At 41.4% G+C, this 20,076-nt stretch overlaps 1 protein-coding gene across 1 annotated transcript in view; it reads left to right on the top strand.

The window, feature by feature from the left end:
* LOC117533591 (junction plakoglobin-like) overlaps positions 1–15,161 on the top strand; it is a 133,442-nt gene extending 118,281 nt beyond the window's left edge. The window contains exons 15-16 of the mRNA XM_034197416.1: positions 11,209–11,348; positions 13,289–15,161. Of these exons, the coding sequence (XP_034053307.1) occupies positions 11,209–11,345 (137 nt within the window). The 3' untranslated portion in view covers positions 11,346–11,348; positions 13,289–15,161. The remainder of the gene's footprint in view (positions 1–11,208; positions 11,349–13,288) is intronic.
* Positions 15,162–20,076: the final 4,915 nt, after the last annotated feature.

Raw genomic sequence — 20,076 nt, 5'->3', positions numbered from 1 at the left:
TCCCGCCAGGGGTCCCACCAGCTCCTGCTCCCGATCCCAGTGCTCCGGCGTCCCATTGCGGCGTACGTCGTCCTCCGGAGCTATACCGTCATCACCTTTGTGCCCGTCCTCCGGAGCTGTCCCGTCGCCGCCTTCCTGCCCGCCCTCCGGAGCTGTCCCGTCGCCGCCTTCCTGCCCGCCCTCCGGAGCTGTCCCGTCGCCGCCTTCTTGCCCGACCTTGTTCCCGGCCTCCTGAGTTCCCCAGCGGCTTTCGCCCTCGAGCCCGGCCCCCTGACTTTTCCAGCCGCTGCCTTCGCCCTCATGCCCGGCCCCCTGAGTTCGCCCGCTGTGGCCTTCGCCCCTTTTTGAACTCTGCCTTGCCCCCGGGCCGTCCGCCCGAGACCCCCACCATGAACTCTGCCTTGCCCACGGGCCATCCGCCCGAGAACCCCACCATGAGCTCTGCCTTACCCACGGGCCATCCGCCCGAGAACCCCACCATGAGCTCTGCCTTACCCCCGTGCCGTCCGCCCGAGACCACCTCCTGTTCCTCTGCCTTGCCTCTGGGCTGTCGACCCAGACCTGTCCTCTGGACCCCCTCCAACCACCCTTTTGGGAATGTTGGACTTTGTGTTGGACGTCTGGAATCCGTCCCTTGAGGGGGGGGGTTCTATATCGTATAAGGCTTCGCCCTCTAAGGCTATCGCTATTGGGTAATCCCACTGCACGTGTGCAGCACTGACAGACTTAATCCACGCCCACCTATGACGTGGGCCCCACCTCCGGGCTCACTTCCGTATAAATAGGAAGTAGTCCCTACAATCTGCTCCCACACAAACAGCTTTTCTTCAGCTATTCGCGGAGCCAGTGGGGCCCGAACCTATACTCATAGAAGCTGGGTTACAGTACGTAACCCCAGTTCTATTTCGTCTAAGGCTTCGCCCTCTAAGGCTATCGCTATTGGGTTACGGGCGAAGCAGGATGTAGTCTACGCCCCACTGGTCCGTCCGTTACCAGAAGCACAAAACACACACCTACTCAATTAATAACCCATGTCCATGTCGCCATGCGTAATGGAGCATCACATTCCCAGGGAATATAGCAGTAAAAAATGAATATTCTCCATCAGGGAACGGAGGTAGGCTAAATAGGCTACCTGTCGTTATAAAAAGTAGAGACCAAAGTCCCACTTGTTAAAACGATCAAAGAGGGGGGAAAAGGGCAGCTCTCTGAGTACCGACAGGCAGGAGAGAGGGCACGCAATTGAGTCCACGACATTACTCACTCTGACAGGACACTCAGTACTGAGTGTGTCAGAGAGGAATGGGAGACATCCCTCAAATACAAACGAATAAAAGAACAGGGGAAGACCAAGATGCAGCAGTGCAAATGTCTTCCGCTGTCATTCCTCCGTGCAACGCCGTAGAGGCTGAAATTCCTCTGGTGCTGTGCGCTTTGATGTTCTCCGGGGGATCCACCCCAGAGGAGACATACGCCACTCACCCTTTTAGCTGATGTCAGAGCCAAGAGCAGAGCTACTTTGGCTGACAAGAACTTCAGGGGAACCTGATCTAAAGGTTCAAATGGAGCTTTACTCAGTGCGCGTAACACTAAAGCCAAAACCCATTGAGGCGCCAAAGCGCGTGACACAGGTCTGAGTCTCTGTGTTCCCCGTAGAAAACGTTTTGTCAGAGGGTGACTAAACACCGTGCTGACACCAATCTACATGGCAAGATGAAATGGCAGCAGCATATGTTTTTACCGTGCTATAAGCCAATTCCTGTCCAGCAACAGCTGGAGGAATGACAGCATGAGGCAGGGGGCACGTAACGGGGTCCAGGATTTTCCCTACACCCCAAATGGAACATTGTCCATTTGGCTGTGTAGGATGTGTGTTCAGCAGCTGCGCTGATCGAACACCTCCCTGGCGATTTATGTAGGCCGCCGCTGCTTTGTTGTCTGTTCGAATCAACACATGTTGATTGTACAGCAACAGGGCGAAGTGCTGGATTACTTTCCATACGGAGAGTAATTCCAGCACGTTTATATGGAGAGACATGTGAGCCGGCAACTGTCCCCCCCCTGCCTGCGACATGCACGTTCCTCAACCTGCGGTGTGTGACGTCATTCTGCTCAGGGGCACCCCCACTGACAGGACGTGGAGATTATTATGCAACAAGCATAATATTCTGAGTTGGGAAGATTTAATAAAGTATAGGAACATCGTTCTGGTGTACAAAGTCCGGCACAATACAGCCCCTCCACCTCTTAACTCATTGGTTACTCAACGTAACAACACCAGACTGACCACTAGAAGCAGCACACGTGGCGACCTATCAGTCCCATTCAGGAAGAGTACTTTTGGTCAGTTTTAATTCTCGGTCACAGCAATACAAAACTGGAACTCTCTACCCACTCAAATCAAAGCAAGGCAAGGCAAGTTTATTTATATAGCACTTTTCAACACAAGGCAATTCAAAGTGCTTTACAAAAAATGAAAGAGATTAAGAAAATGGCATTTAAAATCTAATAAAATAAACATTAAAAGAAAGAAATACATGGCAGTCAATTAAACATTAAAAGAAAAAAGTACATGGATAAAAGTTACAGTGCAGTCTAAGATATGAATAGTTCAATTAAAAGCAGCGACAAAAAGAAAAGTCTTCAGCCTGGATTTAAAAGTAGTCAGAGTTGCAGCGGACCTGCAGGTTTCTGGGAGTTTGTTCCAGATATTTGGAGCATAATAACTGAACGCTGCTTCTCCATGTTTAGTTCTGACTCTGGGGACAGAAAGCTGACCAGTCCCTGAAGACCTGAGAGATCTGGATGGTTCATAATTTAGCAGGAGGTCAGAAATGTATTTTGGGCCTAAACCATTCAGTGCTTTATACCAGCAGCAGTATTTTGAAATCTATTCTTTGACACACAGGAAGCCAGTGTAAAGACTTCAGAACAGGAGTGATGTGATCCACTTTCTTAGTGTTAGTGAGGACTCGAGCAGCGGCGTTCTGAATTAGCTGCAGCTTCCTAATAGATTTTTTAGTGAGACCTATGAAGACACCATTGCAGTAGTCGAGTCTACTGAAGATAAAAGCATGGACAAGTTTTTCCAAATCCTGCTGTGACATTAGTCTTTTAATCCTAGATATATTCTTTAGGTGATAGTAGGCTGATTTAGTAACAGTTTTAATGTGACTGTTGAAACTCAGGTCAGAGTCCATGACTACACCTAGATTTCTGGCTTTATCTGTTGTTTTGAACATTGCAGACTGAAGCTCAGCGCTAACTTTTATACGTTCTGACTTGGCTCCAAAAACCATTACCTCAGTTTTATCTTTGTTTAATTGGAGAAAGTTCTGACACATCCAGTCATTGATGTGTTCAATGCACTTACTCAGTGTTTGAATTGGAGCATAGTCTCCTGGTGAAATTGTTACGTAAATTGGTGTGTCATCTGCATAGCTATGGCAACTTATTTTGGGTTAGGTAGGTAGGTAAGGTAGGTTTCTTCTCCAGTACTTTGAGGGTTTGCAGCACAAAAAGAAAATGCAGCATTGTGTACAAACACAATGCTGCATTGTACTGATTTATGTACATTAAGCTAGTGATCTGCACTAAAGCTGAGGTCAGTTTAGCAGCAGCCTTCTGCTTTGTATTGGCATGCACATATACAGATGAAGCACTCCAGATCAGACTCAGATGGGTGTGTCCCAGTCAAAAGCCCAGCGGATGCCAGTGGCTGGGGGTGTTGCCAAATTGCTAGAGGGCGTTGCCCAATTTCCCCATTTGTTCAATTACAGGATTTAACCTTGAGATGGCGCTTCATTCACAAAATACACAAAGACAACTGGGTGTTGTTGAACTTAGTCTGTTTGCAATGATAAAAATAATAATAATGAGAAACTATGAAATAAGAAATGAATAAAACTAAAATGTAATTATCATATCATATATTATAATGTATTGTATTATTAAGTAATATCATACATTAACCCCATTATAGCAGATGCCACATTGAATGGATGAACACATTTATGCATCAATAATTACAACAGAGTATTTCTAAATACAAGTTGTAAAAATACTTATATGTATTTAATATTAACCCTTTGGAGTCGACCGTCACGCCGGCGTTAACAGGGGGGTATACTACGAAGCAGGATTTTCGCTTAGCCGGCTAAATTCAGGGAAAACTCCGGCTTTCCGGTCCTACGAAGCTGGTTCTCTTTTCAGCAGGCTAGATCTCCATGGTAACTTATGCTTAGCGGCTAACCTGGTCGGGACCAGGTTAGGTTGCAGGCTAAGAGCTCAACTCAGTGAAAGCACTGCCTGCTGACCAATCAGAGCTCAGTGTGCGGAGTTTAAAGCGATCAAGTCATATTACAGGAGAAAGGAAATACAGAAAAGATGCCGTTGCAGGAAAGACGGCCGGCAAAATTCACCGACTGTGTGAACGTGAACATTAATAGAATATCACCTCCATCTTCAGAGCAATCTGACTATTATAACATTAGCGTTAAGAAAGCTTACTTAAATATCTGCCACAACATAAGTAACCGGATCAGAGTAACATTAAGTACAGTCCGCGGCATATCACTTCATAATGTATCATATCTCCTTATCTGAGTCAGCTGAGCCGTATCTGGCCGTGCAACACTCACAGTGTCACATACTGTATGCAGAAGTATTATTTTAAGCAACACATTAAGTTGACGAAACACTCGAGACAAATGTAATTAAAGTCAAATCGTGTTTTAGACGGGGCAGTGATATCATAAACCTGTTAATGTACGCATTCAAACACTTTTTCTTTTGCCAGCTGTATTCACCTTGCAGGTGCAGCTATGTGGCTTTGATCCTGGATCAAGTGTTTAAGTCATGGATATTTAAAGTTTAACTTCTTCATTTTTGACTAGTATTAAAGTTCACTTTTCATTCAGGAAGTATGACGCTGTCAGTACGCTTCTCCATGTTTGTGATTGGTCGAATGCTCCAGATACCACCCCTTTCATGTGAACGCGCACCTAACTAGATAGGAAACGGCTGGCTTGAGCGATCCATTTGATAACCAGCGTCGTAGTACAGTTTAGCGAGAGCGCGTATGTTTTGGATTAGGCCAACCGGCTAACTCAAACATATCCAGGTTAGGTTGAACCAGCTTCGTAGTATAGGCCCCAGATCACATGACCTGTTCAAGCCGGTGCCGCATAAAAACAACAGTCCGGACCACATTGCCGTGTGTTTCTGTCGAAAGTACTGGCTTGAAACTATATGCCAGTCTTTGTTTCATGCAAAAAGACCCAATAAACACGGACATACGATGATATAAAGTTAATACAGATATATTTCAGAAGTATGAATAATGGAAGCACATATTTTAATATCTTCGCCGTATTTTATCATTTTACGAAACGGAAAATACTGGAAACTGTAGATTCTGCTCAACAGGATGTATTTACCAGGGAGGGAGGGGGTGAGGTAATCAGGTAAATGGAGTGATACGAAACTAGACGAAAAGAGACGAAGAGAGACGGCGGGAGACTGCGATTGAAGTAAAGTGACAGACAAACATTGAGAATTTAGATATAGTTAGATAGATTTAGAGTTTTGAAGATTCAACTATGATGAAGAGAACTCTGAACATGAGTCAAGCTTTAAGCTTGTTTTTTGACATGGAGGAGGAGGAACCTGTGATGTTGCCCTCTGTGTCGTATTGACAGAAACCGCTTTGAAGCGTGGCACAGATAAAGACAGAAAAAACTGATTTTTGTACATAATGTGTATATATATATATTTGTATTATATTTATAATAACACTTTTGCCTTATCAGAATGAAATCCCATGCTACCTCAATCAAACTTTCACATTATCATAGTGACATCCCATGTATATATTTCCAGATTTTAAATGGTTTCGTTGTGTATGTTTGTGTTACATATATGAAAAATAATATCATTTTCAAAATCTGTTTTTACGTTTTTTTGTGTGATTTTGGGTCCAAAATGTTCATATAGTAGAAGATCACTGCTCTAAACAAAGTCAAAAATCCTACATCCAAACGAAATAAATATAATTAATTATGATGAATACGTTAAGTCTTGTTCATTGTTTTTCACTTTTATTAAATGTTTGATATTTCCGGTGGAAATGGTGGACTATCGGACATTCAAAATGCAGCATATTTTCACTCTTACACACATATATTCTCCTTTTACATACATAAATTTTCACTCTACACACATATATTCTCCTTTTACATACATACATTTTCACTCACATATATTCTCCTTTTACATACATACATTTTCACTCTTACACACATATATTCTCCTTTTACATACATACATTTTCACTCTTACACACATATATTCTCCTTTTACATATATACATTTTCACACACATATATATTCTCCTTTTACATACATACATTTTCACTCTCACACACGTATATATACTCACACATTCATACATTTTCACTCTCACACACGTAGGCCTATATATTGTCACTCACACATTCATGCATTTTGTTCTCATATTCATATAATTTAATGCTCATATTTATACATTTTGCTCTCATGCGAAATCTACTAAAACAAAGTATGTCATGGTAGTGGTCAGCTGTTAAACACAAAAGTGTATCTTAAGGGCTGTAAATATAATAAGCCTGTTGTCAATTTTAGACACAGGCTTATTATATTTACAGCCCTTAATAACATTCATTTTCTGGACTCAATGTGTGTCTTGGCCGTTTTCTTTGTTCCAAGCAAACGAGTGCTTTTTGTTTTGAAATCACTTCCGTGAGTTTCGCGGGCCTCCCCCTTCGCTCCACTGACCATTAGACCATTTAGTAAGGTAACAAGCAAAAGGGCAAAAACGCCTCTCAGACGCTCTTCCGTTTACTTTTTTAATAAAGAAAAACAAATGGTCCGTAGATACACGGACTCATAGAGCCTATGTATGTATACTGTAAGGAGAATGTATGTGCGTGAGAGGACCAGTAGGAATTACGGCATAGAAATATGCAAACACAAACCTACAGACTGGGGGATGGGAGATAACAGGAGTGGGGGGGGGGGGGGGGGGGGGGGAGAGCTGTGGAATGTGACCCTTGGGAGAATTCCTCCACACATTCCGATGGCTAATTCGTTTTAAACAAAGAGTTCGCAACACAGGACAGCATAGGCAACATGGGGGGTGGGGGCTGGTGAACGGTCTGGTCAATGTTTGTAAACACAATCCCCAGGATGTGTCCTAATCAGGAGCCGGGTAAATGAGAGACTGAGGAGCCCCCGAAAAACAGATCCCGAAATAGCTCGTCCTGGTTTCCGCAGCAGATAGGCCTACAGTATGGTGTCTGTGTTATGTCAGTTATTTTAAATAAAACGTTGAAAACTGAACTTGAAAATTGTTTCCTCTTTTTATTTTATTTATCATTTTCGGGACGGGGAGACGTGTGATTAAAAATGTATTTGCAGAAATGTAAAGTGATCTAACTAAGTTCTATTCATATTCTTGACGGGAAGAGCAGTGTAAATGGGTGGCCATATGCATTTGAAAAGCAATATAAATCACACAGTTATTATACAATAGGCTATAAAAGCACCATCGATAACCATTACCTTTATCCAATTCAAACTTTGGACGGGAAAAAAGGAAGGTGTACATGGTTGGGCTATACTGTAGGCCCAGGGGCGGCGGGTGCTGGAGGCTAGGGAAGGCTAAGCCTTCCCAAATATTTGTGTAACTGCATCCTGGTCAAATAAAAATATAATGTCTTTGACATTAGCGCTGCTATGCAGCCACCTGTGCCCTGTACCATGAAGCCAGTTCAACAGACCCTGGATATGCTTGAGTTATCTTAACTATCCCTAACAAACGAGATCTCGCTAAGCGGTCCTACGGCGCTGGTTATCAACTCGGTAAATCAAGCCAGGGTTTCTCTCTCCAGCTGAGAGCGCGTTCACGTGAAAGGGGCGGGGTTAGCTACATTTGACCAATCACAAACAGGGACAAGTGTACTGACAGCGCAACATCATACTTCATTAATGAAAAGTAAACTAATATTAGACAAATATGAACTTTAAACATCCATGATGACTTAAACATATCATCCAGGATACAAGCCACATCGTTGCACCTGCAAGGAGAATACAGAACAACTCGTTAAAAAATAAACTACCGAGTGTTTGAAAGCGTACAACAGTTTTATGATACTGCCCCATCTAAAACACGAGGGGATCTGACTTTATTACATTTGAGTTGAGTGTTTCGTCAACTTAATATGTTGCTTAAAATAATACGTCTGCATACAGTATATGTGACAATGTAACTAAGTGTTGCACGGCCAGATACGGCTCGAGAAGCTGACTCAGATAAGGAAATATTGTGATATCGATGTGTGATCGATGATCTGATTGATGATGTGATGTCAGTGTGATATGAATGATAAGTGCGACACGTCGGCGTCTTCTCTGCATACGGCAGTTTAAACTGCATTTCCTTTTTCCTGTAATATGACTTGATAGATTTAAACTCCGCACACTGAGCTCTGATCGGTCAGCAGATGGTGCTTTCACTGAGTTGATCTCTTTTCTATAGACGCCGGAGGTGGGCAGCGTAAGATGAAAAAAAAAGTTATTTAGCCTTCCCAAACCTGAGCCTCACGCGCCGCCTATGTGTAGGCCTACTGTATACATACAAAGGCCATTCAAGCTAGAGTTCTTCTGGAAATGTTCACATCAGGCACCTTCAAGTTAAACAATACTAAACAATTAACACAGTAGGCCTAAATTATGTGGATTAAACCACATTTATTTCGTTAAAAATAAACTAAATATGATTTTGTATGAATGATTAAATGTAGGGTGAATTGCCCTAATGTGGGACATTTTTGCATTTCAGACTTCGGGAATATATTGCGATATGAAGCCGATACAATAAATCAAAATCCAGTAGGCTACCATTCCGAAATCCCCAGTAATATTAGACACTAATAATACAGTAAACTATTAACACTGTACATATTATTGTTTGCCCGTGGGATTAGGATGATCGGTAGTGAGACCCGTGCTGCATTTTCCTCCGGTCGGATGTGATATAAAAACAAAGCGATTATTTTTGTTGTTGTAAACTCACGTGGATTAAATTTAGTGCATTCATTTCAACTCGCGAACATATGATACATTAAATGATCGTGAAGATGATGATTGAAAATCGTTTGTTTGAGCCTGGATGCATTTCCTGATCTAAAAACATAGTGATGGTTTTGTACTTACGCCAACGTGAATTAAACATTATTTTGTTAAATAAAAACATGGGGATGTTTAGTAAATGATTACATGTCTCTTATTTAGCACAGAATATGATCCTATCCGTGACATATGGATCTTAACAAATATCCGCTATATCAGATACCTGTAGATCAGCTGTTTATTTCACATGAGTTCCAGTGTGGCAGCTTTTTAATCACGGCTCCCCCTGGTGGATCCATTATCCATTGCAGCTGGTCATTATAATTAAATGTATTTATCAAGGGGGCATTTCAAGTCCTGCGGGGGGGTTTTCCTTTTCAGCAGGGGCCCACCCCGTGCCGATCACGGACCCGCACGGGTAGAAGTCTGAAATGGAGCGCTCCATCTGTATCAAGTCTCTGTAAACTTAACTTAGAGACATCGTGGGTATCGTTTGAATTTCCACGATTCTGATTCCGATTCCGATTCTACTTTTCGATTCCGGTTCTTAACAGTTCTCAATTCCGATTCTTTGAGGGGCAGGGTAAAAAAAATGATTAAGTTCTTGTTGAGAAAAACAAGCCTATCTGCCTTCTCAGGCATACCGGAAAGAAATGTTTGAACATTTTAAAGCAAAATGCTTCAATCTGGTGCACTTTAAGCAGAATTACTAGAGACTAGATCTAGGGGGTACAACTCTAAACACCAATATGAAAAAGATCGGTTTAAATTTTAATAATTAAATAAGTATGTGAACATAACCAGTAACCTACCATAGCCAATAACAAATACATGTAACTTATTTTATTTTTGTTGTTCATTCATATCTTATTTTACTATTTTATTTATGCATATTTTTGTATCTCTCCAGTTTAAAACGATATGTCTGGTTTACTGTCCTATAGTATACATTGGAATGATTTCAAACCTGTTTTATCCCAATAATTATAAAGGAGTGCCTTGGAAATATGTGTTTACATTGTGATCAAAACGTTTGAGACCCACTGAGATAACATAGACTAAAGTGAACTATCTAAACACTGAGTCCTTACCTCACTGAGCTGTAGTTATCAGCCTCTCAGTCTGACTTGAGAGGACTCTCCCTCAGAAACATCTTCTTCTTCCGTTAGAGCAGCTAGCACCAGATGCTAATAACAACAGCACCCTCCCTTTCTCCCTCGCTCACTCGCACTTTGGCTGTGAGCTGCGGGCGCCAGATAAGCCAACATCCCCCATTTTCATCACTTACAGCGCCCATCGTACAGGGCAAATGAAAAGTGTAACCGGGATGAAAAGGGTGTTACATTTACTTAATTATGAATGTTGTTACATCAAGGCCGAAAATTAGGATGAGCGCCAACGGTCAAAACATTTGTTTTCCCTCCAAGAGCTGTCAGCGCAGCGCCTCTACAGATCTGGCGCCCTAGGCGAACATCTATAACGCCAGTGCAACGGGCCGGCCCTGGTCCCAGGTTACGCTGTAGGAAGTGTAGGTACAACCATAGATATATATAAACACGTGTTTTTTTATATATATCTATGGGTACAACGCTACATTTCCCGCCCCGCCGCAGTCATACAGTAGGTTACGGAGAGCGGCGAGAAACATTTCCTCAGGCATCGAAAAGCGGAACCGAAATTCACATTTCTAATGTTGGAATCTAAATGTTGAAACCGGAACCGGTTCGCGGTAGCCAACCCTAGACAGGACACAGGGAGAAAGAGTAAATCTGGCTGTGTTCAAAGTAAAAAATAAACCCACCTATCAACCTTATCAAGCTAAATCATTGTTTGTTTAAGCAATATTCACACAGATGTTTACAAATCTGTTAATGTTTTACAGGGACGTACAGACAGTTGAGGCTTCTATTACACGTTCTCATATCAAGTTGATTCATTTTTTGTGGATCGTTTTGATGACCACAGAATGTGCTGGGTGAAGTGCATCAGTGAAAGGTTTAGTTAACCGATCTCTGCTCCTCTGTGTCTGTGTCTCAGAGTTAGATGGAACTTACCCTCCCTATGGCTACGCTGATATGCCTCTGGACAGCCTGCCACTAGATCCTGATCTCCACGAGACCTACATCCCTGACATGACCTACGACCCCAGACAGGCCTACCCAGAACCACTCTAACAGGTAAGGCAAGTTTATTTATATGGCAATTCAAAGTGCTTTACAAAAATGAAAAAGGTAATCATATATATAATTTATACTGCACTTAACAATCTGGGATACCAAAGGAAATTCAATAATTCAGTTGATAACTGAATTAATTAGATAAAAAGAATGCCTAAGTCAAGGTAATTAGGACTTTGTCTTAGCATATGTAGAACATAATCTCTGACCAGGCTCATATGAAGGAGTTGACTGGAGAACGTGAAAGATAACAGAGTCCAGCCAAACGTCTGCAGATCTGAGGATCACCGTTCAGGTTTGCCATCTTTGCTAATGTGAGCATGGAATCTCCCCAGCAGAACGAGAGACCCAAAAGTGAAATATAATGTTCAGTGTTTATTGTTTTACTTATTTTGCAAGCACATGGAAACACTGTGGAGTTTGGAAACTCCCCCACATGTGATATTTGGATACAAAAGCAATGTTAGGTTTATTTTAAGATTAGGTTTGTCACGTTTCTGCTCCATGAAAATGCTCTAACTTACTTGCTTAAACTATTTAAATAAATTGATGATGAATGATACATTTAAAAAAAAAAACAAGCTTAACAAACACCACCCAACTTAGTAAATACGTTAAATGTTGACTTTATTTGATAATTTTACAGAAAAAAATACATTTTAACATACTTGTACTTTACTGAGTATTTCAATTTGTTTGCTACTTTGTACTTCTACTCCACTACAGTTCAGAGGTACATGGTGTACTTTTACTCCACTACATGTATTTAATACCTTTAGTTACTTTACAGATGTGGATGAATGATGTGAAATATAATCAAGTGTTGAATCAGACTTTAGTTCCACCTGGAGTAAATCCACCAGCTACCCTGCAGTATACAAAGTCATTCAAACTAGCTGCACCTTTACCAGCTTTGAGAACACTTTCATGATCAATCATTATAAAACATATCATATATATTATTCTGAAATGGACCAATCTGCACAATGACTACTTTTACTGTCTTAGCTACTTTCACTATATTTTGATGAGAATACTTTTATACTTTCACTTGAGGAACATTTTGAATGCAGGAGTTTTACTGAAACAGAGTATTCCTACACTCTGGTACTTCTACTTTTACTTTAGTACAACATCTGAGTACTTCTCCCACGTCTGGCTGATATGTACTTCCAGGTCATTTCACTCCATTATGAACCTTCTGGAGCAAACTAGACTGAAACCTTCCTCTCAATAACTCACACTTGCATTAAGGCGACCTTCTCATTTCCTGGGGAGATGTTAAACTACGGGGTACTCAGCCAACTTCTCGTGAATATCCCCAAGCATCTCATCCTGGACTACTCCAGAAAAGTCGAGAGTACAGCCCCTTTCCAGGAATTTGGTTCCAGAACCAGTGCTTTGCGTAGAGCTAAGCCCCATCTTTATCTAGTCAGAACGTTTACCAGCCTGGGTTCCTTTCCCCTCCAGAAGAGGTGAGATCCACGTTCCAAGAGCCTGTCTGTAATGCCAGGGTTCAGCACGCCTCGGTCCAAACCCATCTGGCTTTCAATGCTCCTGACCCCAAAGCCTATCCCTGCTTCTGGTGGTCCTACATGGCTCTGTGTCATTCATTCCGACGAGCTCAATGGGTCAAAGCCCAGACCCCAGTGTGCTTCAGAGGAATTGGTTGGTCTATTTCTGAGCTGATGGTTTCTCCCTGATTTCCATATTTTTCTAAGCTTAGCTCACCACATCCACCTGTCAGTGCTGTACTTGATACCGATTGTTATTGATCTTCTAATCCCACTCTGGATAAATTGAATAAGGGAACTTACAAAATAATGACACATTTATCCCTAGAGCGCTACACTACTACTGTGGCTTCAATGCTGTTATTGAATATATTTCCTATAATATTTCTGAATCCAGTTTAGAATACTTGCTGTTTTTTGTTGCAGGAGAATGACTATGGTGAAAGAAAACGAAGGAATGAGCAAATCACAGGAAGAAAGACTGGAGGAATGGAGCGAGGAAGGAGTTGGAGATTTGAACTTTAAAGGCAATCAGCCCTATCCAACAAGTGGAAAAATACCATTTGTCAATCAAGAACATTTAAAAGAGGTTGCTTATTAAAAAGAGGTTTATTGTTGCTGTAAATGAAAAATGTAACTTTGTTATAATGTTTTACTGTGGGGTGGAAGTAGGGGGTTGTCTGAAGTTTGGAGGCAGAGTTACACGGGTAATGTTTTGAATCATGAAATTATTTTGTTTATTTTGTGACATACAGGAAACAGGAGGGGTTCAACCAAAATCAGCCGATAATCCTTCTGAAATATTTTTGCATTTCATCCGTAAAGAGTTTCCTAGTTAGAGAACATTTGAACTTGCTGAAATGTTACAACACCAAGGTTAGTTTGACGTTACTGATGCGATGCCTGTTGCAATATTAGTGTTGTTTCCCACTTATAGATACCTCATTGAAAACACCCATATTAGTCGTAAGAAGTTCAATTTAAAAGTTATATATACTGTAGTTAATATTTTTACATACGTCACAAAAACCTTCACTATGAAAACTCTGAGCATCACTGAGATATTTGCCCATATATCACGCATTATTTTACGGGGTTAGATTTTGTCCCTGATGGGCATTACTGCCAATCACCATTGCTACCAAATGCTACCCGTGTATCCTAGCCTTTAGCTGCTGTCTTTTAGATGTCTCCTCTGTGTATTTGAACAGTGCACATGTCCCAGGGTGTCCATATGTGGTTGTTGCATGGTAGTATCGTGTACGCATTTAAATATTCTTCACCTTTACATACTGGAAAAAAATACTACAAATGCACCGAGTGGATATTCTGTTCAAATGTCCACAGGAAATGGACGACAAATCTCTTTGGCATCTTCTGCATAAGACTACACATCCTGTAATTTTCCAGTCAGTCTCCAGTGGAAATGGACTACAGCTCTCTGATCAGTGTGTGCATTGTGGGTGCCATGGAGCACACTGCAGAGTAAATATATGGTACCTGCACCGTGCTAACACATACAGTAATGACAAATGGCCTTTGTAGGAGGGTGGGCGTATTATAGACATTTGTCGATGACTGTATGTCATTGTCAATGCAGAGGTGTGGGCTGCAGGCTCTAATACAACATAAATAATACTTGCTGCTGCTCACAGCATATATTAAAGATCCAGATTGGTTTGCAGCATCTTTTTCTACCTAGCCATCACATCTTAATACAGTGTACATGGTATGCATTAAAACGTGGACATGTGTGGACATGTCTACATATGTGGACAGTTGGGTGAAAAACGCTCTAGGGGAAACCGTGCTTATAGTACAGGCTGCTGTGATTGGCTGCAGTACCAACAACAGCAGCCTGAGATGTTAAGAAAGCACAATTACAATTACTTATATATTGCTAAAGCAATCTACAACAACTATACTGTTGCTGAATCTGAATATCATTACATTTAATTATTTTCAACGGTTTTGCTATACATTTTTTCTGCTCGCATAAAGGCTATTGAAGATTTAAACTGCCCATATTAAAACAAATCAAACAAATGAATAGTGATATTCAATATGTATTTCCTTTTCATGTAAATGTGTCAAAATGAAATGAAAACATTTACATATTGTTTAATATGGCACGGAAAAGACATGCCACAAAGAAATTAAACAAATTCAGTTCATTATGACGGTGAATGCGCACAACAAAAGGAAATACATATAACCATGTGATTTGTGTTTAACTTCAACTATTTATCAGATTTACATTTAGTCAACTTTCATTCTAGTAAAGGTTTTTTCTTCAGAACATTGTTTCATGACATTATTCTCGTTCTTTATTTGGGATATCAAAGAGGCGTTACTAAATATGTTGCTTTGTTTAAAACCTGTAGTATCATCTGATTGCTTATTACCCCACCAGACTTCTTTCTAGTGCTTTGCCACATTCACTTATCATAGCATAGGGCTAATTTAGACGCTTCTTGTGAGACTTGTGTTTTGTTTCGGTAAAAATGGTTCATATCGTCAGTTAGCTTAGTTTCTTCCCTTTAAGTGAGTATGACACATTCATAGTTTATCAAATTTTAAAAAGCCCTGAGACAAAAAAAGCCCGTTAAGCCCAGCCGGCGGGCGCTATGGGGCTTAACAGGTTAAGTTGAGCAACCCCTCAAAAGATCACCCCAACACTGATTGTTAGTTCATTTCATTTCACCCATCAGTATGACAGGTATCCCAATGATGTGCTTTGTCTTCACCATTACTACATATTCATATTGAAAGAGGTGTTTCTTTTCTAAATCATTGTACAGTACCTATGATTGTGAGTCTGAGTGGTATTTGAACAGCAGGGGTGAGGATGATTGCTGAGAGGAGAAGGTGAAGCTGAGTAGAGAGAAGAGTTTCAGGTGAGTAAATGAGAACAATACTGCCTCCTGCTGGTTCTGTTCATTAGAAGGAAATCCTCACGCAGTTTTTATCTGCTAGTAAATCATTTTTCATGGGAAATTATTAGCATGAACCAACCCATAATACAATGTGACAATAACATGAAATATTCAATTGCAATATCCCAATATCATCATTATGCACTACTTATACAATATACTTATACAATATATTTATAATATATTTTCATTTTTTACAAAAATGTGACTTCTGTATAAACTATAGCTCTGTTGCATTTTTAAATCAAATCACCTACAGAGACATTTTTCGATGTGGCATATTTCGCTGGGGTCATAATACCACCTTTCCCATCCTGCACATGTAGTGTAGTATTGCACAGGGAAAAGAGTGTTGTGGGTGAATGCCGAAGAGATTTCTTTAGTGATGACAACATTTTGTGCTAGATTGTTGTCTGGTTTAGCGGGAAATATACCTCCTACATTGGAAAATGCATCGATGACGTAGTACCGAACTTTCAGAAGCCCTGGTTAAACGGCGAGATGCGCAGAGGTGGAGACATGGAAGAGTATAGGAAGTCAAGGTACGCGCTCTGCCTCCGCGGTCTGTCCCGAGGTGCTGGGTCGAGGGCGACCCCCGCAGGGACATGCCGACAGGATCCGTCGGGTTCCTCCTCCGGTCCACACTCCGGTGCCGCGGCAGCGGAGGGGTACCGGTAGGGGAGCTCCATCCTCCAGAAGTTGACTGGCGGCGGGAGGAAGCGCCTCGGCAGAGAGAGGGGAGTTCTCTGGCCAGGACGCGAGGGCAAATCCTGCCTCTTCCTCCGACCATCCTCTGTTGGTTAAAACCTCTTTTCCAAATAAAAGTGATAACATGTATTCCAGTTTGAGTGTCTCTGCTTTCCACACACCCACACAGCCACGTAATGTTTTCAGTACAGTTTCCCCACTCGCTGCCCGGGTTGTATCTCCAGTAAAGGAGGCAGCTAGTGCATGCACGGGTGAGAGTAATCAACCGTGCTATGCAGGTACAGGGACATTAAAAAGAAGTGTGAAGACTCCACTTGCTGTTTTTCACCGTTCCCGAGGAAGTGCGCCATGCTGTGTTCAAAGACCTCGGGAGAGAGTCGGCCCTTTCCGTGTCGACCCCCCATGGGCAAATGTTCCCTTCACGGGACATTTTGCGGCGGGACGGGTCATCAGGGAATATCACAGCTTTATTGCTGGGGCCCCACAGTTAATGGCACATCCCCTGAGACAGTGTTACGGGGAATGGAAACGCAGATGCATGTTAAGCTCTTCTACACAGCACCCCCAACCATAGCCGCGGGAAGTAGGGGTGCTGGGGGTGCTGTAGCACCCCCTGTTGGCGAGTGGTGTACATTTGAAAAACTGAGTGACCACCTAAATAAAAACGATTAAACTACATAAAATAGTTATGATTTTATTTAAAATAAAATTAGCTGTATACAGTAGCATATAATAGTCATAGTATATATGTGTATACATCAGGTGGCTTGAATTTATTTTCCAAATAAATAAAATCCGAGTCATCTAGGTCATAGGTCGTGGGAGAGTGACGTAATTGACGCGACACACACCCTGCAGAGTGACAACTTTATAGAATGGCGCAAAAAAGGATTTTGGATTTTTTTCTCCAACAAACAACCCAATAAAAAGAGTGGACCACCAGCTACTCCTCAGCCCACCACCTCTACAACTAGAGTAATATGACACAGAAGAGACACATCTGACTTTAATGCATGTCCATAGTAACATTTTGGACAATGTGGATGTATCTGCTCTAATGAGGGTCTTCATTAGCGCCACCCCAGAGAGGAAGGCTACATTTGGAGTTTTGTGAAGCCCCAACACAAGGTAAGACGATGTTTCCTTTAATGCTGCTGCCGCTGTGCAGTGTTTTGCCTTGTCAATCAGTTAAAATTGAATTCATAGTTTTATTAATATTGTAAATAATATTTTCTGACTATTTGTAATGTTATGTAGGTTTGTAAGACCCATAGTTAGCATGTGGGCATGTGCAGCTGTTGCTAAGGTCTATAATGGTTTATTAAAGTTAAGGCGAGACACCCCAGGTGAATAGGGTAATTTTTCCAGTTAATTACCTACAATAAGGCAATTGTTTCTTATATTACAAGTTTTCTGAATATGCAAATGAGCCATTATCTCATTACATTTGCGCATATTTTAACACATTTCAGGAACCGAAATCTGAACTTTGGATAAAGCCAGGTTCAAAATGCTCGTTTCATTTTGTAGTCATATTAGTATCTAAGGCTTTTACAGAAGGGATTTTGGATATCTCTCTTTATCACTAAATCAGAAAATACTGTCAACAGCCCTAAAATATCAATTTTCGCCATGTTTCTAGGTATAACATCTTATATAATTCAGGCTATGAATGATCTATGAACAAACCCTTCTGTAAAAGCCTTCATAATATTGATAGGAATATAACTGGAAGGTTTGGTGTATGTACGTGCAACTGAAGTGGACATTTCGAACTCAGAGTAGGAGAAAAAACTCATTTTGAGGAAACGACCTTTAAAGATTGCAGTGAGGCGCTAGCTAAACCCTCTGTTCTTTGGATGATAGCTTGCGCATCGACGCAGTCCGTGAAGGTATTTCATGTTCGGGGTCATTTGTGTTTTGTATAACCTTGCTTCGTGCAAGTGACAATTGTTGTTGTCTTCTCTGTGAAAGTTTTTTTCGCCGTTCCTTTGCCATTTTGAGATTTAAATTTCTAGCGGAAAGCTAACCAGTTAATTAATGAAACCAGTTCAAGACGCATTATTCTTATCATTATTTATGAGCGCATAACGGTAAGGTATCTAATTACTTATGTATTTAGTATTCCATAACTTAGTAACAGAGATGGTCAAACTAAAGTGGTAGAGACAGAATTCCTACAATGAAGCGGGACATTGAACTGCTCACCCGTGAGAGGGCGATCAACAAAAGAGAGCGAGCGGCCCCGTTGAGGGAGTTTACAGATGAAAAGACTCAGCCATGTTTATGCAGCACTGCACGTGGAGATGTGGTCTCGCAAGTCGCGCAGATTACATAGGCCTACATGTATATAAACCTGCGGCGGTAACCCCTCTAGTCTGTCAGTGAGTGTGATTATTTTATAAAAGTAACGAAGTAACGCGTGTCGGGGCAATGTTAGTAACTGTAGTGTGATTACTAAATCATAAAAGTAACGCGTTACACTACTCCGTTACCGACAAAAGTAATATTATTACAGTAACGCGTTACACCCAACTCTGGCCGTGACACGCCTTATTTGGACTGCCTGACCCGATGCATGGCCGATTCAACATCGGGTCAGGCAGTCGAACCAAGCAATCACTCTGATTGGCTGTTCAGCTAGTGAATCAGAAGCGAAACGGAAGTGAGGGACGTAAACAAACGATTTAAGAAGTCACACACAGACCAGTGTTGCCAACTTGGTGACTTTGTCGTTAAATTTGGCGGCTTTCCAAACCCTCCGGCTACTTATTTTTGTCAAAAGCGACTAACGACTAATCTAACGACTTGTAATGGTGTTATTAGGGACTTTTCTGGTGTTTGGAGACTCACGTATTGTTCTGCAGTTAACGAGCTGCCGTGAGCCCCTCAGCCCTCCCATAGTACTGACAGGCGCGCAGACTCACAGTTGCCTCCCACAGCAGCTCAGCTGCAGTCAGAGCAGAGAGGAGACAGCCACACTCTCCCGCGCCGAGACAGCTTCAGTCACTTAATCACCTCGTCCACTGTGTGTGTGCCTCTCTGTGACAAGCTAAACATCCACGTAGGTCATCATGTCACAGTCTAAACTGTATTCACAAAAGTACAGAAAGGAGTGGGAATCAAACCCTGAGTTTAAAGGATGGTTGAAGCCATTTATTGGAGATGACACACGGGCATACTATACTGCCTTTATTGTAAGGGATATTTCTACTAAAAACTACTCAAACTATTTCTACTTTCTACTATAATACATGATCAAATATGTCTTGATTATATTTTGTAGTGTTCGGAATCTTCAAAGTTAACTGAAGTTATCAAATAAATGTAATGTAAAACTGATTAAACCATAAACAAGGTGGCCTGTTGGGATTACTATATATATATATATATCTGTATTATTTTATCCCACTTTATGCTTTGCTCTTGCTGCTTATTTTACACTGATTTGATATCTTATTTCTTACTGATGTAAAGCACTTTGAACTGCAATCCCCTGTATGAAAGGTGCGATACAAATAAAGTTATTATTATTATTCAGATGGATGTTTCTGCCCCTCTGTTCATTCT

This window comes from Gymnodraco acuticeps, unplaced genomic scaffold (assembly GCF_902827175.1).
Source record: "Gymnodraco acuticeps unplaced genomic scaffold, fGymAcu1.1, whole genome shotgun sequence".
NCBI classification, from domain to species: domain Eukaryota; kingdom Metazoa; phylum Chordata; class Actinopteri; order Perciformes; family Bathydraconidae; genus Gymnodraco; species Gymnodraco acuticeps.
Note: the sequence above shows the minus strand (reverse complement) of the source record. Positions and strands in the feature narration are given on the sequence as shown.